The sequence below is a fragment of the Trichosurus vulpecula genome, chromosome 6 (genome assembly GCF_011100635.1).
Source record: "Trichosurus vulpecula isolate mTriVul1 chromosome 6, mTriVul1.pri, whole genome shotgun sequence".
In the NCBI taxonomy this organism is placed as follows: domain Eukaryota; kingdom Metazoa; phylum Chordata; class Mammalia; order Diprotodontia; family Phalangeridae; genus Trichosurus; species Trichosurus vulpecula.
Window position 1 is genome coordinate 272,865,904 of NC_050578.1, and position 27,600 is coordinate 272,893,503.

Genomic DNA, 27,600 nt, shown 5'->3' on the forward strand with positions numbered 1-27,600 from the left:
GTGACCTTGGGCAAGTCACTTAACCCCAATTGCCCTGCCTTCCACCCTCCAAAAAAAAAGAAAATTGGCTAGAATCCTGACAAAGTAGCTTTTGTATCAGTTTCAAGATGGGCAAGTCACTATACTTCTCAATGCTCTAAGCAAGCCACCCAGACAAAACTGTAGTGGTAGAGAGATTTTCACCTTCTGGTAGTTCCCCATCATAGGTCCAGTCCTTATCTCTCTCTTTCACAGACTTAATTACAGAAAGGGGGCATTTTTGAAGTCAGAAGATCTGGGTTAGAACCCTAAATGTGGGTTCCCAGAAAGCCGAATTCTGTAGTCACTCTGGCCTCTCTTGCCTACTCTCTTTGTCCAGTGAGCTCCTGAGCATGCTGGACGGTGACTCCTACATACAGCTGGGTCAGTACCTCACCAAGCACTTCTAGAGGGATGAGATTAAGAGAAGTTATTGAAGAAATGCTGCACGTTGTAAATTTGAACCCTCTCCTTTTACACAACTGAGGAAAAGATCTATGCAGTCTTTGGCAAGAGTGGTGACAGAAAGGAACTCAACATGGATGTGAAGAAATCATGTGGATACTAGTTTGTTGAATTCAACTACAGAGCAGATATCAAAAATCCCATGAAATACTTCAATGGAACTTAGTGGGAGAATGGAATCATCTGCACAGATGAGGATCCAGGTTCCTAAGAGGGCAGACAGGGAAGATCCATGGCCAGGTACAAGATGAGGATCAAAAAGATTATGATGCCAGGAGAGGGAGCTATGGGGAAATGGACAGAATCAATGAGTAATGAAAGCCCATCATTTAAACAAGAAAACTTGGGCCGGTTGACAGATCTTGCAAAGAGCAGCACTGAAGTTCTGAACACAATTTACTTATAACAGGCTCTTATTGATTTCTCTCACTTGGCTTTCCACCCTGAAAATGATTAAATGTCAGAACCTAAGGTAGTGATTTTGGTCTTCGTGTTGGAGCCTTGAGGTCTTGTCTGCTTGTCAGGAGGACTGCCCATCACCTAAGGAATAGTCAGTAATGGAGCAGATCTATTAATAGACATTAATGCAATAAAGCACAGCTTTCCTTGAAGCAAGATTAGGAAAGTCTTAGTGAATGATTATGATATTGTTTATGACTTCACGAATTGGAGTGGTCATTTAAAGAAACAGTTCTAACGAAATCTGTATGGAATTAATTGAATGATCTATGCTCTGGTATCAATAATCTTCAAATTAGAATCATTTTGTTTCAAGTTTTTTTAAATCTATCTCATCTCCAAAGAGACTTCTAACTCACTAAGGTAGAAAAGTTTGTTAGAGAATTCTTAAAATGGTTCAGCCTCTGCGCTAATGATCTTACAGTCCCAAGGAGAGTACCCTGCTCTGATGCTCTCGATGGATGGTCTAGAAAGAAACTTGTATTTACAATGTTAAGGGGGCTCATTAAACATGTATTTCATCTTTCCAATAAAGACTGTACTGAAGCAATGTTAGATAAATTCAGGAAATATTTGTTTTAACCTTGAAATTTTGACAAACTGATGCTGGACCTGTTATATTTATTTTTTTTTCTTTTACTGGAGCAATAAAGGAATGGAAAGAGTTTAGAAGGAAGCTTGAAAATCAAGAAAACAAAATATTGCTAATAGAAAAGATAAGATAAACATCTCTTAGGATAGATGGAAATGTCCATTTCCTGGTCAGTGAATCAAGACACATTCAAATGATGGAATTCTCCTATTTGCATTTGTGTTGCTGATACAAGAATTGAATTCTTGCTGAACTGTGCACCTGAGATGATTACTCCCATGGGATAGAGAAGAAGGGAAGAATTTGCTTCCATTTAGAACTTCAAGGAATGAAAGGGTGATTTAAATGGTGTTTAATCTATTGATAATTTCAGAAGTTTTTCCTGATAGGTCTACAAGAACATCTATTGGGGAAGACAGATTTGAGCTGAAAGTAAAGCCTGACCTGACTCATTTACAGAATTTTTATTTAAGGGGAAAAAATAAGAAGGACTCCAGTTAGCCAGTAACTCTGGTCAACTTGTTGGAGGTCTGTGGCATAATTGGGGATGAAAGCTTTTACAGGAGAACCTTCTTTTGCATATTAAATGATACCAAGATGTAGAATTAATAATAAGAAGAGCCCAAACTCTGCTACAAACAAGAAGTGTGATTTTGAACAAGGAGAAATTGGAGAATTAATAATATCCGTCCTGCACTATTTAATTAGGTGGTTGCCAGAATCTGCTGGATGGCTGATTGTCCACAACAAATATGATGATGCCTTAAAGGTGCTCAGGAAAGTCGCAAAAATCAATGGAGTAAAGGATGAGACCCTGACTGTAGAGGTGAGATGGGAAGGAGGAGCCAGGGCTGGGCGTGGGAAATGGTGGCTTTTCAAGTCAAGCCCAATAGATGGGGGCCTACCAAGAGGAGAGTCCAATTTCTGATGATGTTAATCCAACTCTCAGTGGGCCAGGGAACAGTAAGAGATTGGGGTGGATACTTTAATTCATATTGAACAAGAATGATGGAGTGATGGAGATCTCAGTGATGGAGAGTCCTTGGAGACTACAGTAAACTTGCCTGTTTGAAGATACCAATCTTTGAGACTTCCTAGCTGTGTCAGAGAGAGAAATCAGAGTTGGGGAGGAGGTACCTGAACCATGGGATGGTGTGAGGATCCCTTTGTGGAGGAGGGGGCCAGAGGGAGTCTCTGCTTCTTTCTGGTTTAAGAAGGTCTCTGCAGCCCTCTGCCCTTCTCCCCTCCTGTCTCAAACTCCATTCTCCCTATTTCTTCTTGTCTGCTCTTTCTGCTTTTTTTCTCCTCATTTCTTTATTTGCTTAGTGGTTTAACCTTTGCCCTGCCATTCCATAAGCAGACAATGTAAAATGGTTGATAAGACAGTTATATAATGAATATTAAATGAGATTTTATTCATAAAACACTTAGCACAGTGCTTGCCTTCTATATAAAGGTTCTTCATAAGTGTTTATTCCCTGCCTCTCTCTGGCCCCAGAGCAGCCTTGACTGTGGCTGAGCCTAGCAAGGATCACCTATTCACACAGGGCAAAATTATAAAAAGTGTCTTAATAAAATTCACATGAAATGAGTTTAATGATTTGTGCTGTAGTAACTTACAGGAGCACAAGGTAGGTACAGAAGCCAGCCCCTGAAGGCAATGTGGATGGAACACTAGATTTTTCAGTCAGTAGACATGAGTTTGAATCCTTCCTCAGTCAGGTCCTGGCTGGGACACATGGGCAAGTCCCTTAATCTCTGAGGCCTCAGTTTCTTCATCTATATATAACTTCCATGGGAATTTCCCTAACTCATAAGTGGGTTACCTAAACAGGACCACCCCTAGTTCCTACATTTTGAATTTCTATGGGACCAAATTCACATAGCAGCTGAAAGAATATTGTCTCCTGTTCAAGCTAAAGCCTCAACCTTCAGTCCTGCTTCAAGGAGAGGAAAATGTAACAGAAGCATGGTGTTCTCTCTGTGGAGCTACATCCTCTCAAAACCATAGCTCACGAGCCCCGAGTAGTAAGGTTGACCTTATTGTTCAGCCAAAGAGCACAAACCAAGCAAAGGTATTTAATGAAATAACATGGTAAGAAATTATCAGTAGTTTCCCCACAAACCTGGTGAACACTTTCAACAAATGTAATCTGTATTGATAGACATGAGCACAGCCTGTGGTCTCTGCTGATCTTGCATGACCTGGGGGTTTGCAATGGTACCCCTCTGATCCTTGTATGGCTCCACTAGGCATGTTGTAATAGAACTTGCCATTGGGGTAAGGAAAGGCTTAACAAGACTTTTGGGTCATAGCCAATGAATTCTCATTTGGACCCAGTCCCTGTGTAGAATCTGTTACCAACTCAATCCTTCCTGCTCCTTTTTTTCCTGTTCTTCTGTACTCTAATCTCCAGATTGACTCCATCCTTGGTTCTTCTCCTTAAAGGCTTTGAGATCCACTGTGGAAATGGAGCCGGTTGCAGCAGAGACCCATTACACCATGTTGGATTTGGTCTGCTTACCCATTCTGCGTACAAGAATCCTCTGTTTGTCCTTTGCAGGGTAGGTTCCCTATAATATATGAGGAATATTAAAGGCTACAAACAACCCCAAAAGAATCTCTCAGGTAGACACAGTAAATAGGTGGTAGATAAGGATAGGCTGATCTGCCATTTCCTATGATTCACAGAATTGTAGAATTTTAGCGCTAGGTGGTGCTGCAATGGATACAGTGCCTGGAATCTGTCATCTTCCTGAGTTCAAATCTGGCCTCAGATGCCTGTGTGAGCCTGAACAATTCATTCTACCCTGTTTGCCTGAGTTTCCTCATACATAAAATGAGGTGGACAAGGAAATGACAAGCCACTCCAGTATCTTCACCAAAAAAAACCCAAAAACCTCCTGTGGGGTCATGAAGAGTCAGACATGACTGAAACAACTCAGTGACAACAAAGAGTTTGAAAAGCCTTCAAGATCATCTAATTAAACCTGAATTTAAGGAATTCACTCACCAGTACTCCTCACATTAGGCCTACTAACAATTATCCAGCTTCAGTGTAAAAATCTCTATGGAATCCACTAGCTCTTGGCATGGCTCATTCTACCTTCAGCCAGCTCTAACTATTATGATGTTGTTTGTTACGTAGAACCTAAACCTGCCTCTCTGTGACTTCCATCTTGGCTCCTCATTCTGCCTCTGGGGCCATGCAGAGAATATGTTTACTTTCTTCCATATGTCAGCCCTGCAGGTCCTTAAAGTCAGATCTAAACAATTGGAAAAACTTTAAGTGCTCATGGTTAGAGCAAGCCAATATAATGAAAATTACCATTTTACCTAAATTAACTTACTGATTCAGTGACATACCAATGAAATCAACAAAAAATTATTTCATTGATCTAGAAAGAAATAATTTCTAAAATTCATCTGGAAGAACAAAAGGTCAAGAATATTAAGGGAATCAAAGAAAAAATGTGAAGGAGCCAAGCCAAACCTCAAACTGTATTTTAGATTGGTAATTATCAAAACAATCTGGTACTGACTAAGAAATACAGTGATGGATCAGTAGAGTAGAGTAGGTATCCAAATACAGTGTAGTAAATGACTAAAGTAATTTTGGGTTTGACAAGCTCAAAGATCAAAGCTTCTGGGACAAAAACTCATTATTTGACAAAAACTGTAGGAAAAACTGGAAAATAGTCTTTCAGAAACTAGGTATAGACCAAAATCTCACGTTGTGTACCAAGATAAGGTCAAAATGATTTACACATAAAGGGTGATTCCCTAAGTAAATTAAGAGAGCATGGGATAGTTTTCCTATAAGATCTGTGGATAAGGGAAGAATTTAGGACCAAACAAGATATAGAGAGCATCCCAAAATGTAAAATGGATAATTTTGATTACATGAAATTAAAAAATTTTGCACAAACAAAACCAATGCAACCAAAATTAGAAGGAGAGCAGAAAACTGTGGTGGGGGGATTTGCAGCAAGTATCTCTGATAAAGGTTTAATTTATCAATTATGTATAGAAATCAGTCAAATTTATAAGTATACCAGTTATTCCCCAATTGATAAACAGTCAAAGAATATGACCAGGCAGGTTTCAGACAAAGAAATCAAAGCTACCTGTAGTCATATGAAAAAATTCTGTAAATTACTATTTATTAGAGAAATGCAAATTAACACAACTCTGAAGTACCAGCTCACACCCATCTGCATCGCCAAGGCAACATTCACAGTGATTGCTATTGTTATGAGTACGCCAGCGTGGTTCTGAATCATAAAATGTAATAGACTCTCCATATAGAAGACAGAAGCAAAACATTTATTGAGACACCAAAAAGCCAAATTCTAACACCAGTAAACTGAATCCATCATAGCAAAAAAGAATTAAAACACATTGTCACTACAGAGAGCAGTTCCATTCCAAAGCCATCTCCCTAGCACAACTAGCTTGCCTCCTGTCTCTCTCTCAGCTTTAATTGCTCTAACTTCCTTCCTGCTCCATCCTTTCATGTTCCACTTGTTTAGCAAGCTCCTCCCACCTCATGTAACTTATGCTTCCTGTGATGTAAGCAGGTCACATGGGCCTACTAATAGATGGGGAAGATCTTCAAATTTACATTACCATTACACCATCAGATTGGCTAATATGACAGAAAAGGCAAATGATACATTTTGAAGGGGATATGGGAAAAGTGGGATACTGATGCATTGTTGGTGGAGTTGTGAAATGATCCAACCATTCTGGAGAACATTTTGGAATTATGCCTAAAGGGCTATAAAATTGCACATACCCTTTGATCCAACAATACCACTACTAGGTCTGTATCCCCCAATTTTTTTTAAAAAGGGAAAAGAACCTATTTTACAAAAATATTTATAGGAGATCTTTTTTTTTTTTGGTGGCTAAGATCTGGAAACTGAGGGGATGTCCATGAAATGGTGTATGACTGAACAACTTGTAGTGTATTATTGTGGTGAATATTATTGGTGTAAGAAATAGTGAGCAGGATGTTTTCAGAAAAACCTGGAAAAACCTATATGAACTTAACCGAAGTAAAATGGGCAGAACCAGGAGAATATTGTACACAACAACAGCAACTTGAGTGATGATCAACTATGACAGATCTGCGTCCTCTCAGCAATATAATGATCCAAGATAATCCCAAAGGCATCATGTTGAAAAATGCTGTCTGCCTCCAGAGAAAGAACTGATGTTTGAATGCACATCAAAGCATATTATTTTCTCTTCTTTTCTTCCTCCCTCCCACCCTTCCTTCCTTCCTTCCTTCCTTCCTTCCTTCCTTCCTTCCTTCCCTCCTCCCTTCTTCTCTCCCTCCCTCCCTTTCTTCCTTTGTTCCTTCCTTCCCGCCTCTCTTCCTTCCTTCCTTCCTCCTTCCCTCCTCCCTCCCTCCCTTCCTTCCCTCCTTTCTCCCTTCCTCCCTCCTTCCTTCCCTTCCTTCCTTCCTTCCTTCCTCCTTCCTTCCTCCTTCCTTCCTGCCTTCCTTCCTTCCTTCCTCTCTTCCTTCCTTCTTTCCTTCCTTCCTTCCTTCCTCCCTTCCTTCCTTAATTCCTTCCTTCCTTCTTCTTTCCTCCTTTCTTCTTTCCTTCCTTTCTTCTTTTCTTCCTTCTTTCCTTCCCTCCTTCCTTCCTTCCGTCTTTCTTTCTCTCTTTCTTTCTTTTCTTCTACTAAATGACTATGGAAACATTTCCATAATTTTACATGTATAGCCTACATAAGATTGCTTATCATCTCAGCAAGAGGGAGGGGAGAGAGGGAGGCATGGGATTTGGAACTCAAAACTTTAAAAAATGAATCAAAAATTATTTTTCAGTATAGTTGGAAAAATATTATTGAAGAAAAATATCACAGCCTTTCCTACTGTCTACGTTACAACCCAAACGACTTTCTTGATGTTTCCTGAACCAGGGAGTCCATCTCCCACTCTATGTCTTTGTATGTGCAACTGCTCATGTGTGGAACACACCCCGTCATCACTTTTGCCTTCTGGAATCCTTGGCTACCGTCAAGGCTCAGCCTCAGGCACCAGCTCCTAATGAAACCTCTTCTGAAGTCACCCCACTTAGTGATCCTCTTGCCATCCTGAATTAATCTGGCATTAACTTAACTGTATTCATGGAGCATCACCAACCCCAGCAGAATATGAATTCCTTGAAGGGTTTGTGTCTTTGAGGGGTTTGTACAGACCCGGGCACCTAACATGTTTATTTGTTAAACTGAAGTGCATTTAATGGTGAGCTCTGGACTCCAAGTGTGATGTATTCTCTCTGCTTTCCTTGCTGTCTGCTACAGTTTCACAACAAGAATGCTTTTTTATGGGCTCTCTCTGGATCTTCAGAACCTGGGGAGCAATATTCAAATGCTCCAGGTTCTTTTTGGAGCTTCTGCCTTCCTAAGCAGGGTTGGGGGCTTGTTCGTCATGAACCGCCTTGGCCGTCGAACAATAGCAGTGGCCTGCCTCCTTCTTGCTGGACTGTTCATACTTCCCAGTGCATTTCTGCCTCAAGGTAAGAGAGTGGGATTTGGGGAAAGGGGAGAAAGGGGAGTAGGAGTAGCATAGCATTAGAAGCAGCTAAATGGCCCAGTGGATAGAGCAGAGGCAGCTAGGTGGCCTGATAGAGACTGGTTCTGGAGTCAGGTGAGTTGAGTTCAAATCCAGACTCAGATACTTCACAGCTGGGAGACCCTGGGCAAGTCACTTACCCTCTGCCTGCCTCCATTTAGTCATCTGTAAAATGAGGATAATAATAGCACCTACCTCAAGGGGTTTTGTCAGATAATATTTGTAATGTTCTTAGCCCAGTGCCTGGCACATGGGAAGATTTAAATACACATCAGCTACAGTACTTTTCTTAATTGTCATTTTTGAAGAGAAGTTCCTTTCCCATCTTTAAGGCTGAGTTGGATGTGGCCTCCCTGGACTGGTCAGACCTCCCCCTCTACCTCTCCCTTTGGAGCAAAGGGACAGTGAAATGAATGTAGGATTCAGGGTCTTGATTCTTCCAAGGGACAAAAGGGGGAAAGGCTGTATCTCTGGTTGTGTTCATTAAACCCTCAAACTTAGAGCACAGAGATCTTAGAGCACAGATGAATGGTCACCATGGGCTCCTTGAGTGTTAGGACCCTAGAGGTCAAGTGGATGGAGATCTGCTCTCAAATCCAGGAAGGGCCTCCCGTTTACACTGTGTATCTCTTACATGCCTGGTTGTCTGCATGTTGTCTCCCTCATTAGAATGTGAGCTCCTTATGGGCAAGGACCTTGTTTTGGCCCTTCTTTGTATCTCCCTCACATATTGTAAGTGCTTAATGAATACTCCTTAACTAATGGAGTTCAAGTCTTGTCTCAAACCCTACTGTCTGTGTGACCCTGGACAAGTCACTTAACTGCTCAGTATAGTAGGCAACTTATAGACTATAGATTGAGAGAAAAGACCAATCTGAGTTAGTAGAGTGAATTTCTTTACTTGGGTGTTCCCTATACACCTGTATAAGAATGAAATGATAGTTCCTATCCCTATCCTCAGTGACAATTAGGACTAAAAGTAAGAGACCCCTGACTCATAGTATCATAGATAGAGAGCATAAGTGACCTCAGAGGCCATCTAATTGAAATCCCATTTTTACAGATGAGGAAACTGAGTCCCAGGGAATTGAAGTGACTTTCTCAAGGTCACACAAGTAGTGTACCTCAGAGGTGGAATTTGAACTCGGGTCCTCTAGTCCCAATGGCATCAGTCTTTCCACCATGCTATGGTGCCTCCCTAAGCTTCTCACTTTAAAGAATAGGAAATAGGCTCAAAGAGGAGATAGAATTTGCCCAGGGTTATAGAGTTAATAAATGGCATAAACAAGACTCAAACCCAGGCAGGGACAGATGAGTAGATGGAGAGGAATGATGGGTAGATAGATAGATTTAGCTAGCTATATATATATATATATATATTATATATATATGCATAAATAGGTGGATAGATAGATGTATGGATAGATAGTTATAGATAGAAGGAAAGATAGGTAGGTTGAAAATAGATGGATGAGTGGATAGATAGATAGAGATGGATAGACAGTTCAATAGGTTGTGGTCCTTCATTCTCAAAGATTACCAAAATGATATCACTATGCTTGGGTCAAGATTCAATGTGTCTGACTGTGACTGATCAGGTCAATGTGAGCTTGGAAGGCTCTACCACAGGTCCGGCACAAATAGTCCGTGTGAACATTTGGGGTGGATACTCCAAACTTGCACATCCTGAATTTACTTTGAGCTGTCTCAGTTCTGCTTTGCTCACAGAGCACAGCACCTTCTCTGATGTGGGAAAGGTCTGCTGAATGGTCCTGTGCCAGTGTCTCCCATGTCACACAATCAATTCCAAAGTTCTTGAGAGAGACCTTGAGAGTGTCCTTGTATCTCTTTTTCTGAACACCATGAGAACTCTTGCCCTGTGTGAGTTCTTCATAAAATAGTCTTTTTTGGCAAGTGTACATTTTACATTTGAACAACATGGCCAGCCTATTGGAGTTGTGCTCTCTGAAGCAGAGTTTGAATGCTTGGCAGTTTAGTTCATGTGAGGACCTCAGTGTCTGGTACCTTATTCTGACAGGTAATCTTCAGAATCTTCCTAAGACAGTTCAGAAGGAAGCTATTCAGTTTCCAGGCATGCTGCTAGTAGAATGTCCAGGTTTCATAGGCATACAATAATGAGGTCAGCACAACAGATCTGTAGACCTTCAGTTTGGTAATCAGTCTAATACCTCTTCTTAACCATACTTTCCTTAGGAGCCTCCCAAACACTGAGCTAGCTCTGGCAATGCATGTGTCAACCTCATTATCAATGTGTACTTTCCTGGAAAGTACATTACCAAGGTAAGTGAACTTATCCACAGCATTCAAAACTTCTCCATTTGCTGGAACTGAAGGTTCCACATATGATGGTGTGGTGGTGGCCAATGGAGTACCTGTGTTTTCTTGATGTTAATTGTTAGGCCAAAATTAGCACAAGCAGCAGAGAATTGATCTATACTTCATTGCACCTCAGTTTGAGAGGATGCATTGAGTGCACAATCATCTGCAAACAGAAAACCATGCACCAACATTTCCTCCACTTTGGTCTTGGCTTGTAGCCTTTTCAAGAAGAATTTGCCATCAGTTTGGTAGCTGACCTTGATGCTGTGTTCATCCTAATTGAAAGCATTTGACAACATGGCTGAAAACATCATTCTAAAAAGCATGGGAGTGAGCACACAGGCTTGTTTCACTCCATTGGTGACTGGGAAGGCATGAGAGCATTGCCCATTATCTACAACCCAGGCAGGCATGGCATCATGAATTTGACATACAATGCTGCTGAACTTCTCCAGGCAACCAAATCTTGACATAATTTTCCATAAGCCTTCATGACTAACAGTATCAAACACCTTGGTCATATCTACAAACATTGTATATAGATCTTTGTTCTGCTCCTGGCATTTCTCCTGGAGTTGTGGGGCGGCAAACACCATATTGACTTTTCCTCAGCCCTTTCTGAAGTCACACTGGCTCTCAGGTAGATGACCATCTTCCAGGTGAAGGATCAGCCTATGAAGGAAGACTCTGGCAAGAATCTTGCCAGCAATGACTAACAGAGAGACACCTCTGTGATTGTCATGGGACAATGTATTTCTTTTACCTTTATAGAGATGGACAATGGAGGCATCCTTGAACTCCTGGGGGATAACCTCCTCTTGCCATATAACCTGGAAAATTTCAGTCAGCTTTTGTATGAGCAATGGACCCCCTACCTTGTAAATCTTAGCTGGAATAGAATCAGCACCAGGTGCTTTGCCACATGAAAGCAGCCCAATAGGTATTCAAAACATCTTCAGTTGGAGCTTCGGCTAGGGAGGGATTGACTTCAACCTGAAGTAAACAGTCAATGGCTTCAGCATTGATTGATGAAGGTCTGTTGAGAACACCATGGAAGTATTCAGTCCATCTCTCCAGGATCATGTCCTTATCACTAATCAATATGGATCCATCAGCACTGAGGAGCTGAGATACACCATAGGTCTTTGGCCCATAAATAGCCTCCAGGGCATCATAAAAGGATTTTGGATTATTACTATCATCATAAAACTGAATTTCATCTGCCTTCATACTGAGCCAAGAATCCTGCATCTCTCTAAGCTTTGCTCATACATTACTTTTGATGGAATTAAATGCTGCCTTCTTAGAGATGAATGAGCCATCCTGCTGGTAAACTCTGTGGAGTTCCCATTCTTCATTAGCAGCTTCTGAATTTCCCCATTATTTTCATCAAACCGGTCTTGGTGTTAGTGAGTGTTCTGACCCAGATGAGGAAATTCAGTGCTATATACCAAATCTCTGAAAGCTGCTCACTCCTTTTCTGCTCCACTGTTGCCAACTGTGTGTTGGCTCAATTTTCCCTCCAAGTTAGCAACAAACTGTTCCCACTCAGAGAAGAGCTCTAATTTGTTGACATTAATTTTTCTGGTAGTCATTTTGCCTTGGGGGTGCTGCTTTTGCTGAATGCAAATATTTAGCTTGGAAAGGATAAGTCCATAATCAGTCCAGCACTCTGCACCACACATTGCCTTCATCACTGTCACATCCTGTCTCTTCTCCTTACAATCACATAGTCTATTAAATGCCAATGTTTGCTGCGAGGATGCATCCATGAAATTTTATTGCATTTTGGTAAACAGAAGACAGTATTGGTGATGAGAAGGTCATGAGATGCACAAGTCTTCAGTAGTAAGTGACCATTCCTGTTGTTGTTTCCAACTCCATTCTTCCCAAGGACTCCCTGTCATGCCTGGTAGTCTGAGCCTACTCTAGCATTAAAGTCATCCAGAATTATAAGCTTGTCCTCTTTTGGCACATTGATGATGAGGGTCTCCAAGTCTTCATAAAATTTTTCATTGACCTCATTAGGGTTCATCATGGTGGGAGCATAGGCACTGATGATGGCAGCATGATGTTTTTCTGCAAGTGGCAATCACCTTGTTATGAGCCTGTACTTCACTCATTTTGGCAGGCATACAAGCTTCTTTAGTAAATTAGTTTTGATTATAAAACCTATGTCAGCTTCATCTCACTCCCCTTCACCGTGGCCACTCAAGAAAACATGTATCCAGCTCTGACTTCGGTAAGCTGGCCTTCATTTGCCAGCCTCGTTTCACTCAGGGCTGCTATTTGGATGCAATACCTACTGAGTTCTCTTGCAACAAGAGCTGTTCATCTTTCAGGTCTATTGGATTTTGTGTTGTCTATAAGTGTGTGCCACATTCCATGTGCTAATGGTGAGTGGAATTGTCTTTGCAGATGTTTTTGCACATTTCTTTGTATTTCCACCACAGAGTGGGATTCCCTGCCTTCTGCAGTAATCAGGCCAGGGTTGGGTAAACAGATAATTTTTAGGGCACCTTTTCCAGCCCCTTCCTCACACCAGGAGGCAAGCAGTGTGATCCTCAAAAGGCTGCTCAGACTCCCAGGGGGCTGCCGAATCCCGCTGCTGCTTCCAGTGAGAAATGACCCTATGGTCTGGGCTGCCTGTGTGCAAGATTGTGACTACAGCTCCCAGTGTATTCTCTCCTGCTGCTTCATCACTTGCCTGTTGCCACAGAACTTTGAGATAGGTATAATGGTTGAATGGTATGGGTGATGTCTTTTGATTTGTGTGTAAATTGTATTTAAGTGAGGCAGAGTTGCACGAGGTCATCAGACTCACTCTCCCCTCCAGAGTCATCACAGTCCAGGGGCAGGACAGAGTCAAGAAAACTAACTGGTGATAGCTCAAGATGCAGTGGATGAACTCAGTATATTCAATGTCTAACCAAGTTCTAAGCACTCCACAGTGCCTGCTTCAGCTGCCTTCATGGCTGTTGGAACAAATTTTTCTCAATCGCCCTTTCCACCAGGTGAAGTCTTCACATGGTTGGGGTAGATACCTCCCTAACTCACCAATGGGTTTGAGATCCTTTAGTTACCCTCAACCTGGTTCAGCCCGTCTGCCAAAATGGTTTACCAGGGTGTGGCCAGTGAACATGCCACAGCTTCTTGGAGCCACAGGTGAGAGTTGGGTGGCATAGGTGGACACCAAAGGTGGAATGCAGGCCTGAAAAGGGCTCAGCAACCATCACACCAGAGGTAGCAGTCCTCCCTGAACACATCTTACACCCTATAGTTCAATAGATGGATGAGTGGATAGACATATAGATGAATAAGATGGATGGATGGATGAATGGATAGATAGATGGGTGGATGGATGAATAGATAGAAAGATAGATAGAAAAATGGATGCATGGGTAGATACATAAATAGATGGATGGACAGATGGATAGATGGGTAGACAGGTAGAGAGATAGAAATATAAAGAGATGGATTTATAGGATAAGAAAGTGAATTGAATGAACAAATGGTTACCGTATGGTTTGAAATCAGCTTTACAGAGTTCCTTAAAAGAAGGGATTGTTGCCTTACACCCTCAGCACTTAGCACAGAGCCTCACCCATGGTCAGGACACAATAAGTATTTATCATTTGCTAGACGAAACAAACCAATAACAATCACCATTTAGAGAGCGCTTTAAGGTTTGCAGATTATTTTATGTGTATCATGTCATTCATTTCTCACAACAACCCTGGAAGGCAGATGCCAAGATCCCCATTTTACAGATAAGGAAACTGGGCTGAGACAGGTGAAATGATTTGCCCAGAGTCACCCAGCTAGTAAGTTTTAGCACTCAGATCCTCCTGACTCTAAGCTGAGCACCCTATTCCTACACCACTTAGCTCCCTCTAATAAGAAACATGATTAGGATAAATGGATGGATGGGTAGGTAGATGAAGGGAATGAATGGAGGAATAAATTGAGAGATAATTACATGGATGAATATTTGAATTGATTGATCCAAGATGTGTTGAACTTTGAGTTATTGGTATTATGGGTTCTTCTGCTTTATAGGAATTTTGCGTGTGGTTTTGGCAATACTAGGAATCACCTGTATTGTGATCTGCATTTCCAGTGATGGTGTCTATTCTACAGAGCTCCTACCCACCGTAGTCAGGTAGGACAGAGAATTTGGGAATAAAGAAGCAGCCGTTGCAATTTCTGGGGAAAGGGGAATGCAGAGAGACTCAATAGACTAGATCCCCCAGGAGGCATGCCAGTGACATTGCCTGTGTCTGGGGCTGTCTCTGACATAACCACACTTTCAAGGTCAAAAAATCCTGACACCCGCCCCTGCCCCCCACACCAATATCAGCTCCTCTCAAACTTACATCATTCTTTCAGACCTTCCTTTGAGTCTGAATAAAAACTTCCACCTTCCTTGAAAGCAACCTGGTCATTGGCAATCTGAAGTCATCTAAGCTGGTTCTGAGACAAAAAAGGTAGAGATCACTCCTGGACTCTCATAGGAATTCTTTCCAGCTCAGTAGGGGCTGCCATACCTTCTGTCTCATGGCCTTTGAAGACCCAAAGTCTCTTCCATGTCACCGGGAGGTCTCAGAGGAGGACTTGGGATGAAGCACATGGAGCTGTTCCTTTAGAAGTAGGGCTACAGCCAACCATAAGAATTAGCTAAGCTAAAACAACAGCAGCTGTAGCTATACAGAGTGGACTAGCAGGATGGACGGGCAATGCCAATAAGCCTGTGGGCATCAGGAAATTTGATCTCTCTCTTACCTACACCTTGGTTTGAACATGGACTTGATATATACATGTGAAGGCAAGCCAGTGTCCTAGGAGAACAGTAGCTAGCATTCATTCAGCACCTTTAAAGTTTCACAAAAGCTTAGGCATATCATTCGGGCTACCTTGGCAGTGCAACAGAAAATGTGCTGGACCTCGAGCCTGGAAAACCTGAGGTCAAATCTAGCCTCAGACATAGACTAGCTGTGTGACTGTGGGTAAATCACTTAACCTGTCTTTCCCTCAGGTTCCTCAGCTATAAAATGGGGATAATAACAGAACTTGCCACCTAGAATTCTTAGGAACATCCAATGAGATAACATATGCAAAGCACCATGGGAACCTTAAAGCCTGGTCATTGTTGTCATCATGGTGTGAAAGAAGAGATAATAAACAGGGACTGGCCAATAAGAACCCTGCCCTTGTGAGCATGCACAGTAACCTCAGCAATCACAGTACCCTTATGCAACCCAGCATGTGAATGTGTGTAGGCAAAAGACTCTCCAAAGGGACTGAATTGTTCTGGAGAGCTTTTTGCTAAATATTTACCAGCATGCCATGGGCTGTCCCCAAGAAAAGCAAGGGACATCAAGAGGGCGCCTTGGATGCCCTTGATGAATTCAAGTGACTTGGTCCAGATGACCTGCATCCTGGGGTCCTGAAAGAACCAGTCAAGATAGTCATGGCTGAGCTTAATCAGTGATAATTGAGGATTACAGAGAACAGGAAAGGTGCCATGAGATTACAGAAGGACAAATGTTTGAGTTTTGAAAAAGAGAAGGTACCAGAGCCTACAGACATTAGGTCAATGAGCTTAACTTGGATTCCAGGAAAATTCTAGAATGAGCCATTAAAAATATGGTTTGTGAATATCTAGAAAGTGAAGCATTTATTATGAAGAGGCATACTCAGCCAAGGGGAATGGGATATTTCATAGGTGTTGAGTCTAGGACTTGTATAGAATCACAGAGTCAGATAGAGCCTCAATGGCCATCTAATCTAACTCACTGAATGAAGTAATTCCCTCTATAGTGCCCTCAACAAATGGATGTCCAGCATGTTTGAAGACCTCCAAAGAGGAGAAACGTCTTGAGGTGCTGAGTCTAGGACAATCAGATTTCCTTTGCCCTGACAGGAACACATGCAAGGGATTTATTTTCACGGGAGATAGAATTGGGGCAATGCTGGCCCCATTAGTGAATACACTCAGGCACAACATTGCAGCCCTGCCTCAGATCATCTTTGCCATCATAGCCATCACTGCCAGTCTTTTGGTCTTCTTCTTCCTCCCTGAAACTCAGAACCAGCCAATGCCTGACACCATCCAAGATATAGAACGTGGGTGAGTACTGCCTGTGGAATCTTGGCAAAGTCTTTTAACATGTCTCTGGTTCATTTGTTTCATCTGTAAAAGGAGGAAATTGGACTAGATGAACGAATACATGCAAGTCTGGCTTTATTATTCACCTACTGTGTGCTTAATAGAGCTTTGTGTTAAGCACTTGGGAAACAAATATATGAGCAAACAGTCCCTCCCCTGGAGGAGCTTACATTTTGGTAGGAGAAGAAAATACAGATGAGCAAATCGTGGTCCTGGAAGACTGGGTCTGGAGAGTCACAAGGAGGGTGCATAGAACCACAGGGGAGTCTATTGATAAGGCCTTTCCAGGAGCAATGGCAATATTGTTTTCAGTACCTTTCCAGAGCTGGAAAGATAGTGAAAAGTGGGTGTGCAGGGCGGGGGGTGGGAGGGAAAGCAGTTGTAGAGATTGCCACCAGGTGGCGCCCAAAGACCTATGTCTTCATAGTCATCGTAGGAAAAACATTGATAGCCGTCAAATAGCCAAAGAGATTCTCCTGCCCGCCCCCCCTCCCAACTCAGGTAAGTTTCCTCCCCCAAAATCAAATGAGATAATATATGTAAAAGCACTTAGCACAGTGCCTGACACATAGTGGGTGCTTCAGGAATGCTTATCCCCTTTCCTTCCCTCTACCATATGTACTCAAATTTGTTTCTTCTGTTTCCATTCATTCATGGGAAGACATTCAAGAGAAGAAGCAAGACCAAGAGAGGAGGGTGACCGTGCAGTGAAAATAAGCCAGTTTTAAGATTGCTCCAGGAATCTGACTGAGAAGAAAACAACTCTAGTCTAATGTGGGCTTTCCTCTCTTCTCCTGGTGGGGAGGCCATGAGTCCAGCATTGAGAGCACCAGGGGTCCTGCTTGGACTCCAGGCTCTCAGGAGGTTTCAGTAGTGTGAATCAATCAATAAGCTTTAATTAAACACGTCCTAAGTGGTAGACGCTGCAGATACAAAGACAAAAACCCAGCGAACTTTGCTCTCTAGGAGCTCAGACTCTACCTGGGGAGACAACACAAACCCTGATAAATGAACACAAAATGTAATTAAAATAGTCCCAGAGAATACTTCTCAGAGGACCTGTGACCATTTACTTGAAGCTGTTCTGACTCCGAAGCTTAATTCTCGTGATTCCCTTTAACACACCTCTGTTCCAGCCAAGCTTGTTTTCCCACCTCCCGATTATGCGGCTTTGCACAGGCTGTGCCCCTATGCCCGGGTCCTTTTACCAACTTGCCTTTCCCTCTGACAATACTTCAGTACCAGCTCCAATGGAAAAAGTTTTTCATTCTCTTAGTTATAAGTGATCTTTCCTTCCTCAAATTGCCTGCTATATTCATTCCTTTGTATGTACTCTGTCTGCCTTCTGCCCTATAGAATGTAAACTGTTGGAAGGCAGGGACTGTTTTTGTTTGTTTTCTCTCCGCGTCCTCAGCACCCAGAATGGTGCCCTGACTTCTTGGGCCTTAATAAATCTTTATTGCATTGGACTGCTCAAATTGAATTATTAAAAACCAATATGAAGAGAAGTCAACAAAATCTGGCAGTTGGCATAAACCAGGTGGAATTCACAATGTAAAACCTCAGGGTTTTGTGTATTCATGTACAGGCCAACGAGACTCTTACCTGTAACAGAATTACCTGGAAAGAAGGAGAAAGCCGCATTGCTTTCTCTAATTGATAAATCTAATTGATAAATTCATATGAAAGAATATGAATAGGCAGTTTTCTTTTTGTGAATATTTTATTTTTTCCATCTACATGTAAAGATAATTTTTTTACATTCATTAAAATTATTTTTAGTTCTAAATTCTCCCCTTCTCCTTCTCCCTCCTACCTGAGAGAGTAAACAATTTGGTATCAGTTATAAAATGTGATCATGCAAAACATGTTTCCGTAATAGCCATGTTGTGAAAGAAGATAGAGGCCAAAGAAGAAAAAAAAACAGAATCAAATAAAGAAAGTGAAAAACAGCATGCTGAGATCTGCATGGAGATTCCCTCGGTTCTTCTCTGGAGGTGGATAGCACTTTTCATTATAAGTCCTTTGGAATTGGCTTGGATCATTGTACAGCTGAGAATATAGCTAAGTCATTCACAGTTAGTCATGGTACCATAATGCTATTATTTTGCACAATGTTCTCCTGCTTCTTCTCACTTCACTTGGCATCAGTTTATATGTGTCTTCCAAGATTTTTTCTGAAACCACCCCTCTGGTCGTTTCTCATAGCATGACAGTATTCCATCCTAATCACATACCAGAATTTGTTCAGTCATTCCCCAACCGATGGACATCCCCTCAATTTCCATCATTCTTGGCCACCACAAAAACAATACTATAAATATTTTTTTTAAATTAAGATATTTTTAATTTTAGTTTACAAAACTCGGTTCTGCATGTTTTTGAGTTCCTGATTTTCTTCCCCTCCCTCCCCTGCCCCTTCCCCCTCAAGATGGCATGGACTCCTATATATCTTCTACATATACCTTTGCATTAAACTTATTTACACAATAGTCAGGTTGTAAAGAAGAATTATGACCAATGGAATGAATCATAAGAAAGAAGAAACAAAACCAAAACAAAAGAGAAAAAAGAGAGCAAATAGTTTGCCTCAATCTGCATTTAGACTCCATAGTTCTTTTTCTGGATGTAGATAGCTCTTTCCATCATGAGTTCTTTGGAGTTGTCTTTGAACCTTGTATTGCTGAGAAGAGCCAAGTCTATCAAAGTTAGTCATCACAGAATCAATATATCTGTGGTTGTGTACAATGTTCTCCTGGTTCTGCTCCACTCACTCAGCATAATATGATGTAGGTTTTTCCAGGTTATTATGAAGTCCGTATCTTCCCCATTTCTTATAGCACAATAGTATTCCATTACATTCATATACCATAACTTGTTTAGCCATTCCTCAATTGATGGACATCCCCTTGATTTCCAATTCTTTGCCGCCACATAAAGAGCTGCTATAAATATTTTTGTACATATGGGTCCATTTCCCACTTGCGTGATCTCTAGAAATGGTATTGCTGGGTCAAAGGGTACGAACTTTTTTTTATAGCCCTTTGGGCATAGGTCCAAATTGGTCTCCAGAATGCCTGGATCAGTTCATGACTCCACCAACAATCTAACAGTGTTCCAATTTCCCCACATCCTCTCCAGCATTTATCATTTTCCTGTTTTGTCATTTTAGTCAACCTGACAGGGGAGATGTGGTACCTAAGAGTTGTTTTGATTTGCATTTCTCTAATCAGTAGTGATTTAGAGCATTTTTTCATATGCCTATAGATATCTTTAATTTCTTCCTCTGAAAATTGCCTGTTCATATCCTTTGACCATTTCTCAGTTGGGGAATGACTTGTATTCCTATATATTTGGCTCAGTTCCCTGTATATTTTAGAGATGAGGACTTTATCAGAGATATTGGTTGTAAAGATTTTCTCCCAATTTTCTGCTTCCCTCCTAATCTTTGTTGCATTGGCTTTTTTATACAAAAACATTTCAATTTAACATAATCAAAATTATCCATTTTCCATTTTCTAATGCTCTCTATCTCTTGTTCTGTCATGAATTCTTTTCTTTTCCATAAATTTGAAAGGTAAACTATTCCTTGCTCTCCCAAATTGCTTATAGTATCAGCCTTTATTCCTCTATCGTAAGCCCATTTTGACTTTATTTTGGTATATGGCGTAAGATATTGCTCTATGCCCAGTTTCTGCCCTATCATTTTCCAATTTTCCCAGAAGTTTTTGTGAAATAGTGAATTCTTAGCCCAGAAACTGGATTCTTTGGGTTTATCAAAGATTAGATTGCTATCGCTGTTGATTTCTCCATCTTGTGTACCTATCCTATTCGACTGATCCACGACTATGTTTCTTAACCAGTACCAGGTAGTTTTGATGACTTCTGCTTTATAGTACAGTTTAATATCTGGTATTGCCAGGCCACCTTCCCTGGCATTTCTTTTCATTAATACCCTAGATATTCTATATCTCTTGTTCTTCCAGATGATTTTGTTATTATTTTATCCAGCGTTCTGAAGCCTTCTAAACGGAGATTCTGGGTTTTGGAGAGTAGCTGTTTGGGTGCCTCAAATACCTCTTCCCAAGTCGGGATCAGGGAACGTGAGAGCAGAGAACACCAAAACAGGCCTTTGAAACATAGCCACACATGACATTGCCCAAGAAAATTGCCCCCAGGTATATGATCTGATAAATCTGCTTTAGGTGACTGGGAGTCACATATCAGGTTCTACAGGAAGAGAAGGGAAGAAATTCAGTGGAGAATGATGATGACAGCTAAGAATGGCTATGGGAAGGTATGGCCTTGACTGAGACAGGCCAGGAACCAATGTCTTCCCCATCCCATATCCTCTCCAAAGTCCTGGGGCTGATGCTGGAGTCTCTTACTCCACTGACAATGGTGAAGATGAAGACACTTGAATTATAGGTCTGTCGATATAGTAGTCCAGATATGACTCACTTATATCCAGTGCTTAACCATTCGGTTCTAAGGGCTACTACCGTGAGTATGAGAACCCACTTGCTTTTTAAATCCAATAGGGCAGAGATGCTCAGGAGCATTCCAGGCTGAGGTTTCTAGGGCCCTAAAAGAACATGGTGTCATTATCAAGAATTCCCCCCCTCCCCCACCACTGCCTGGCAGCAGTGAAATTTTCCAAGGGATAGTTGCTAATGATTGACAATCAGGGAGAGTGGCTGATATCTCCTCCAGCCACCAGCAAGACCAAAGAGTCCACAAAGGCCACAAGGTTAGGTAGACCCAAGTAAAGAAATATCCTTGGCAAAATCCTTGGCAAAGATGGGCTCTGCTTGAAACCTTACAAGATTGTGCTTGATGGGGAGAGCTCATGTCAGTTGTCTGAAGGCCTGCTCAGTGGACTGATATGAGCCCAGAGGCTTCTTTCCACCTGCACCTAATCTCCAAGTTAACCAGAGGGCACCAGCTATGAAAGCTTAAGCCACATCAAGGAAAGGAAAGTGTTTGGACCCAAAGGCAAACACCTTGCTGATTCTTCTGGGTTGACAAATAGAACATGGTTGCTTTCTTCAGTTAAATATAATAAAGATTAATCCATATAGTGCAGAAATTAACACTGAACTTCAGATTAAAGAGGGTTAAAAGATGACTCTTTCCAACAGAGGGGAATGTGTTTGGTAAAATATTGACTTTTGGTACCTCGGCATCTGCTTCAATACTTGAATAGATTAGCTCGAGGTCTTTAGGGACAAGAGGGAGGAAAACTAGTACTCACCAGATACTGTAGAGCTGAGGTAAGACCTGAGTTCAAATCTGACACTTACTGTGTGCTGCTTTACAAGTCACTTCACCTCTGGCTGCCTGAAATGGAAATAATTTCACTTGCTTGTGAAGTCAGTACTACAGATATTATCGTCCTTGTTTGACAGATGAGGAAACTGAGGCTCAGAGTGGTGGGGTGATAACAGCAATGGAGAAGACATTAATTTCTTGGGGCAGCTAGGTGGCACAGTGAGTAGAGCAGCAGCCCTGGAGTCAGGAGGACCTGAGTTCAAATCCAGCCTCAGACACTTGACACATTTATTCGCTGTGTGACCTTGGGCAAGTCACTTAACCCCAATTGCCTTGCCTTCCCCCCTGCAAAAAAAGGCATTAATGTCTTCCTGGAGCACATGTCGAAAACATAATAGAGAATTTCTCAGCTTTCATCGAGACAAATGACCCCAACTCCCTTAAGGTGAAATCCATGGGACCATGAATGGTGCCCAAATAGGTGCCAAAATTACAAAGTGTCGGACAAGGAAGGAAAGAAGGTAAGCATACAGGTTTGTTCTCCTCATGAGTGCCAGCTGAAGAGGTATTGCCCCTTGCGGGAATTCTGCAAACTACATGGAGAGATCTCCAGAGGGTTGGCTAACCCAGGACCCAAGGTTCTCTCTGACTACACAAGCACAAATCTGTAGCTCCCAAGTCCCCACAGATGGATTTTTCCCATCAGGATTGAGCCAGAGGATGCAATTAGCTCAAAGAAAAAAAATACTGACTAGAACAGCATAGCTAGATTTAATATAGAATTTATTCTCCCTCCTACCCCCAATGAAGTCAGAGAACATTCTCTTGCAGTCATATCCACCATCCATGAACAAAAGAATAAGTACAGAGATCAGGTAAGAGGGACCCATAAGAGGGGATACACCTGCCTGGGAACTGACATCTCTGAAGCTGTGAAGTCCCTGTATCCTTTTTGAGATGTCTAGGAATTGTTCTCTCTGGGCAGGATGTGTCAGGGAGGGCTGCCGCTCTGCTGCACTCACTGGGCCTCCTCTCTGAAGGCTCCATTGTTGTGCTTGGTGCGTGATGGTCTCTGTAGCCTCTAGCTTCTGTAGAGTAGAAATCCTTGGCCAGAGCTTCACTAGAAAACTAGATACCAATGTCCCTAATGAATATGGATGCAAAAATTTTAAATAAAATACTAGCAAGGAGAGCACAGCAATATATCATGAAGGTCATAATCTATGACCATCTGGGAGTCATACCAGGAATGCAGGGATGGTCCTGTATTAAGAAAATTATCAGTGTAACTGACCACATCCATACCCAAACCAACAGAAATCATGATTATCTTAATAGATACAGAAAAAGCTTTTGAGAAAATATACTTATTCCTATTAAGACACACACACAAACACCCCCCCCCCCCCACACACCAGAAAGCATAGGAATAATTTGCCTATCAGAACTTTGGATAAGGAAAGAACTTATGAGTAAATAATGGAGAGAACATTATAAGGTATATATTAAATTAAGATTCAGACTCCATAATTCTTTCTCTGGATGTGGATAGCTGCCTCCGTCATGAGTTTTTTGGAACTGTTGTTTCAACAATCCAGCTAGTAGCTGTTGTGGGGGTGTAAGACCAACCCGAGCCCAACAACAAGAACGCTACCAGCACGCTGCAAAAGCATAGGTTCTTTTGATCCCCTTAACTAAGGAAAGCTGCGTGAAGGGGTTGACAAGCTTACTTTAATTCAGCATACAAATATCATTCACTTAGTTCAGGGGAAAAAAACCAGCACCCTGAACTTCAGAACAAATACAAACAAATTACAAATATCAACAGACAGATCTTGTCTGATTCAAATCCCAATACATAGTTACCAGAGTTTAACAAAGTCCCAACATCTGGGTTTATGAGCTGGAAGGCTTCTTAGCTACAGCTGCCTGGGAGTCTCCAAACGCCACCAAGAGTGAGAGCCCTGTGCAAATGGCTCTGTCTTCTCTTCTTATAGGGTTTCAAACGTCATCAAACATTATCTGAATGACGAGAACTTAGGCTGCTATGATTGGCTCTTGAGTTAGCCCCTCCCTTTAGGACCCTAGGAGATTCACATCCACATAGGTTAGGTTAATACCTAATAGGGGTTAGAGCCTGGGGCTTAGCACTTAGTAAGACTTAATGAAATACACTGAATTACTCAAAGGAAACAAAAGCCAAACTCTTCAAGGGCACTTGTTGAACTAAGTGCTAAGAGCCCATTTTGCTTACCAACACAACTGTCTTTGAACCTTGTATTGCTGAGAAGAGCCAAGTCTATCAAAGTTAGTCATCACAGATACCGTGTGTCCGTAATCGTGTATAATGTTCTCCTGGTTCTGCTCCCCTCACTCAGCATCAGATCATATAGATCTTTCCAGGTTAGTATGAAGTCCTTTGCTCCCATTTCTTATAGCACAATAGTATTCCATTATATTCATATACCACAAACTTGTTTAGCCATTCCCCAATTGATGAGCATCCACTTGATTTCCAATTCCTTGCCAAAGAGCTGCTATCAATTTTTTGTACATATGGGTGTGTTTCTCACTTCTATGATCTCTTTGAGATACAGCTGTAGAAGCAGTATTGCTGTGTCAAAGGGTATCCATGTCTTTATAGCCCTTTAGGCATAGTTCCAAATTGCTGAAGAGCAATTTTGAACTATGGCTGAAGGGCTAGAAATCTGTGACCTTTGACCCAGGATTACCACTACTATGTCTGTATCCCAAAGAGATTTTTTTTTAAATTAAAAGGACCTATACGTACAAAAATATTTATAGCGGCTCTTTTTTGTGTGGGCAGAAAATCAGAAAGTGAGGGAATGCCCATCGTTTTGGGAATGGTTGAGTAAGTTGTGGTCTATGATTGTGATGGAGTATGATTGTGCTATACGAAAGGACAAACAGGATGATTTCAGATAAACCCAGAAAGATTTACATGAACTGGTGCAGAGTGAAATGAGCAGAACCAGGAGAATATTGTACACAGTAACAGAAATACTGTACAATGATTAACTGTGAATGACTCAGTTATTCTCAGCAATACAATTATCAAAGAAAATTCCAAAGGAAGCATGATAACAAATGCTATTTACTGCCAAAGAAAGAACTGATGGAGTCTGAATGCTGATTAAAGTGTACTATTTTTCGCTTTCTTTATTGTGGTTGTCTGGTTTCATTATGGCTTTTTTGGTGTGTTTTTCATTTGTAAATTTTAAACTTCAATAGAAAAGAAGTAAATAAAAAAGAAATAAGCTTAAATAATAAAACTAAAATAATACAAAATAAGAAAAGAAAAAAATCATTGCTATATGCACAGCAGAATGTTAGAAAGGATTGAAAATATACAGCAACATATTTCCATTTCAAGAAAGCCTATATAATAAATACTATGCATTATATTAAGAGCTGTCCATCTTTTCTTTGCTTCCTTGTAAGTTTTCTTTTGTTCTCTACCGTGTGCTTTTTACTTTATTCTTTTTTCTCCCTCCTCCTCAAAGGCTACAAGTAAGCATGTATATGTATGTATGTACACACTCACACAGATACACATATATATGTATATATACACATACACACATACATATGTGCATACATATATACACATATTGATATATACATACAAAGATCTATATATACATTTACACACATGTACTAGTATATATACTTATACATATACTCAGATATTGGTGATCATAGTCATATATAGACATATACATTCGTATACATTCATATGCATCTATGTAAGACTGTACTATACTTATTTTTCCCCTGTTTTTCTGAGAGTGGATAACCTCTCCCTTTAGAAGTTCAAGTCTTTCCACATTTTTCTAAGTCCACGAACTCATCATTTCCTACACCACAGCAATATTCTCGCCTTATATTGTCTAGTTGTTTTAAATTGTTGAAAACAATGTTGATAAATATGGCTGACACACAGTGTAGTTTCCCCATTTTTCTCTTTTGATTAAATCTATTTTAGCCTGAACTTTATCTGAGATCATGATCACCCATTGCTCCTTTTCCCCTAACAAATTCTACTCCTGATCTTTATTTTATGCTTGTGCTTATCTTTTATTTCCCAGCCCTCCTGACTACTCTTCTTTACTTCTACCCACCAACTTGTCCTTCTATTACTTAACCTACCCTGCCTCCAAGGATCCTTCACTTATCTTCCCATTCTCATTAATCTCAACACCTTTCTATACACCGCTTACACCTTTTCCCTCAACCTCTCCTTTAAAGACTCTGTTTTAACAATCTGGCTAGCAGCTTCTGTGGGGGTGTAAGATCCACCCACAGCCAGCACCCAGAAAGCTTCCGGCATGCCTGGAAAGCACAGGTTCTTTTGATCTGCTTAACCAAGGAAAGCAAGGTGAAGCGGTTGACGAGCTTACTTTAATCCAGCATACAGACAGCATTCAGTTAGTTCAGGGGAAAATAGCCAGTGCCCAGAACTTCAGAACATTCATTTAGTTCAGGGGAAAAAAACCAGCACCATGAACTTCAGAACAAAATACAAACAAATTACAAATATCAACAGACAGACCCAATACAATTCATAGTTACCAACATCTAGGTTCAGCCCGAGAGCTTGGAACAAGGGCTGGCCCAGAGTCACGCTGGCCACCACTGCTGCTCCAACCGAAAAAGGATCTTCAAGCTGTCTTCTCTCCTCTTATAGAATTTTTGACATCATCAAGGGTTGCCTGAATGACCAGAGCCGATTGCTTCTTGAGTTGGCCCTCCCCTTAGGACCCTGGGAGGTTCACATTCATGTAGATCAAGTTAACACCCAATAGGGCATGGCTCTGGAGTTAACACCTCCCCTTAGCCAGCCCCATGAATTGTCACAAGGAGGCGGACTTAAACCCACGTGGTCTAAAAGCCTCTGCTGCCCCAGACATGTAAACTAGGCCCTCCATGGAGTTAGCCCTACCTTGGGCTCCCAAGGGCCCAGCACCTAGTAAGGCCCAATGAAACAAACTGAGTTACTCAAAGAAAACAAAGGCCATTCTGCTTACAGACCCCTCCTTTATCCTCTCCCCCTCCCTATCCCCTTAGCATTTTATTTCTTTCTGAATTTAGAAGACTTTCATATTCTTCTAGATGTATCTGTATTATTCCCTCTTGAACCCATTCCTGATGAAAGTAACTTTCCAGAACTACCAGCCATTGTCCCCCATCTAATTCCTCTGTGTTGTTCTTCCTCTGGCATCTCATTTGCATAAGATAGTTACTCTTTTTACCCGTTCCTTAATGGTTTTACTTTTTGAAATCATATCATGCACAGGTCCACCTGAATCTTTCTTGCAAACTACCCATTACTAATAACAATCTTAGACATATATTTTACATTTTATGTACATAAAAGTTAAAGACTGTCCTTATTGAGTTCCTTGTTATTAGTCTTTGCCATATACCTTACATTTCTCTTTGCTCTTGTATGTCAAATCTTCTATTAAGTTCAGGTTTTTTTTTCTATATCCTGAAATTCTGACAATTCGTTAAATATCCATTTTTTTTTCATTTGGGATTATGCTTAGCTTTGCTGGCTGAGATATTTTCAGTTGGAACCCAATTCTTTTTCTTTTCAATATGTAGCAAGCTTGCACAACATACCTTCTATGGGCTGTATATTGTGCAGGTCTGCTATATAGTGCTCCAATTCC

At 41.2% G+C, this 27,600-nt stretch overlaps 1 protein-coding gene across 1 annotated transcript in view; it reads left to right on the forward strand.

Moving 5' to 3' along the window:
- LOC118853726 (solute carrier family 22 member 11-like) overlaps positions 1-17,361 on the forward strand; it is a 30,677-nt gene extending 13,316 nt beyond the window's left edge. The window contains exons 5-10 of the mRNA XM_036763910.1: positions 2,243-2,360; positions 3,984-4,099; positions 7,854-8,068; positions 14,524-14,626; positions 16,388-16,594; positions 17,295-17,361. Coding sequence (XP_036619805.1) covers positions 2,243-2,360; positions 3,984-4,099; positions 7,854-8,068; positions 14,524-14,626; positions 16,388-16,594; positions 17,295-17,361 — 826 coding nt within the window. The remainder of the gene's footprint in view (positions 1-2,242; positions 2,361-3,983; positions 4,100-7,853; positions 8,069-14,523; positions 14,627-16,387; positions 16,595-17,294) is intronic.
- Positions 17,362-27,600: the final 10,239 nt, after the last annotated feature.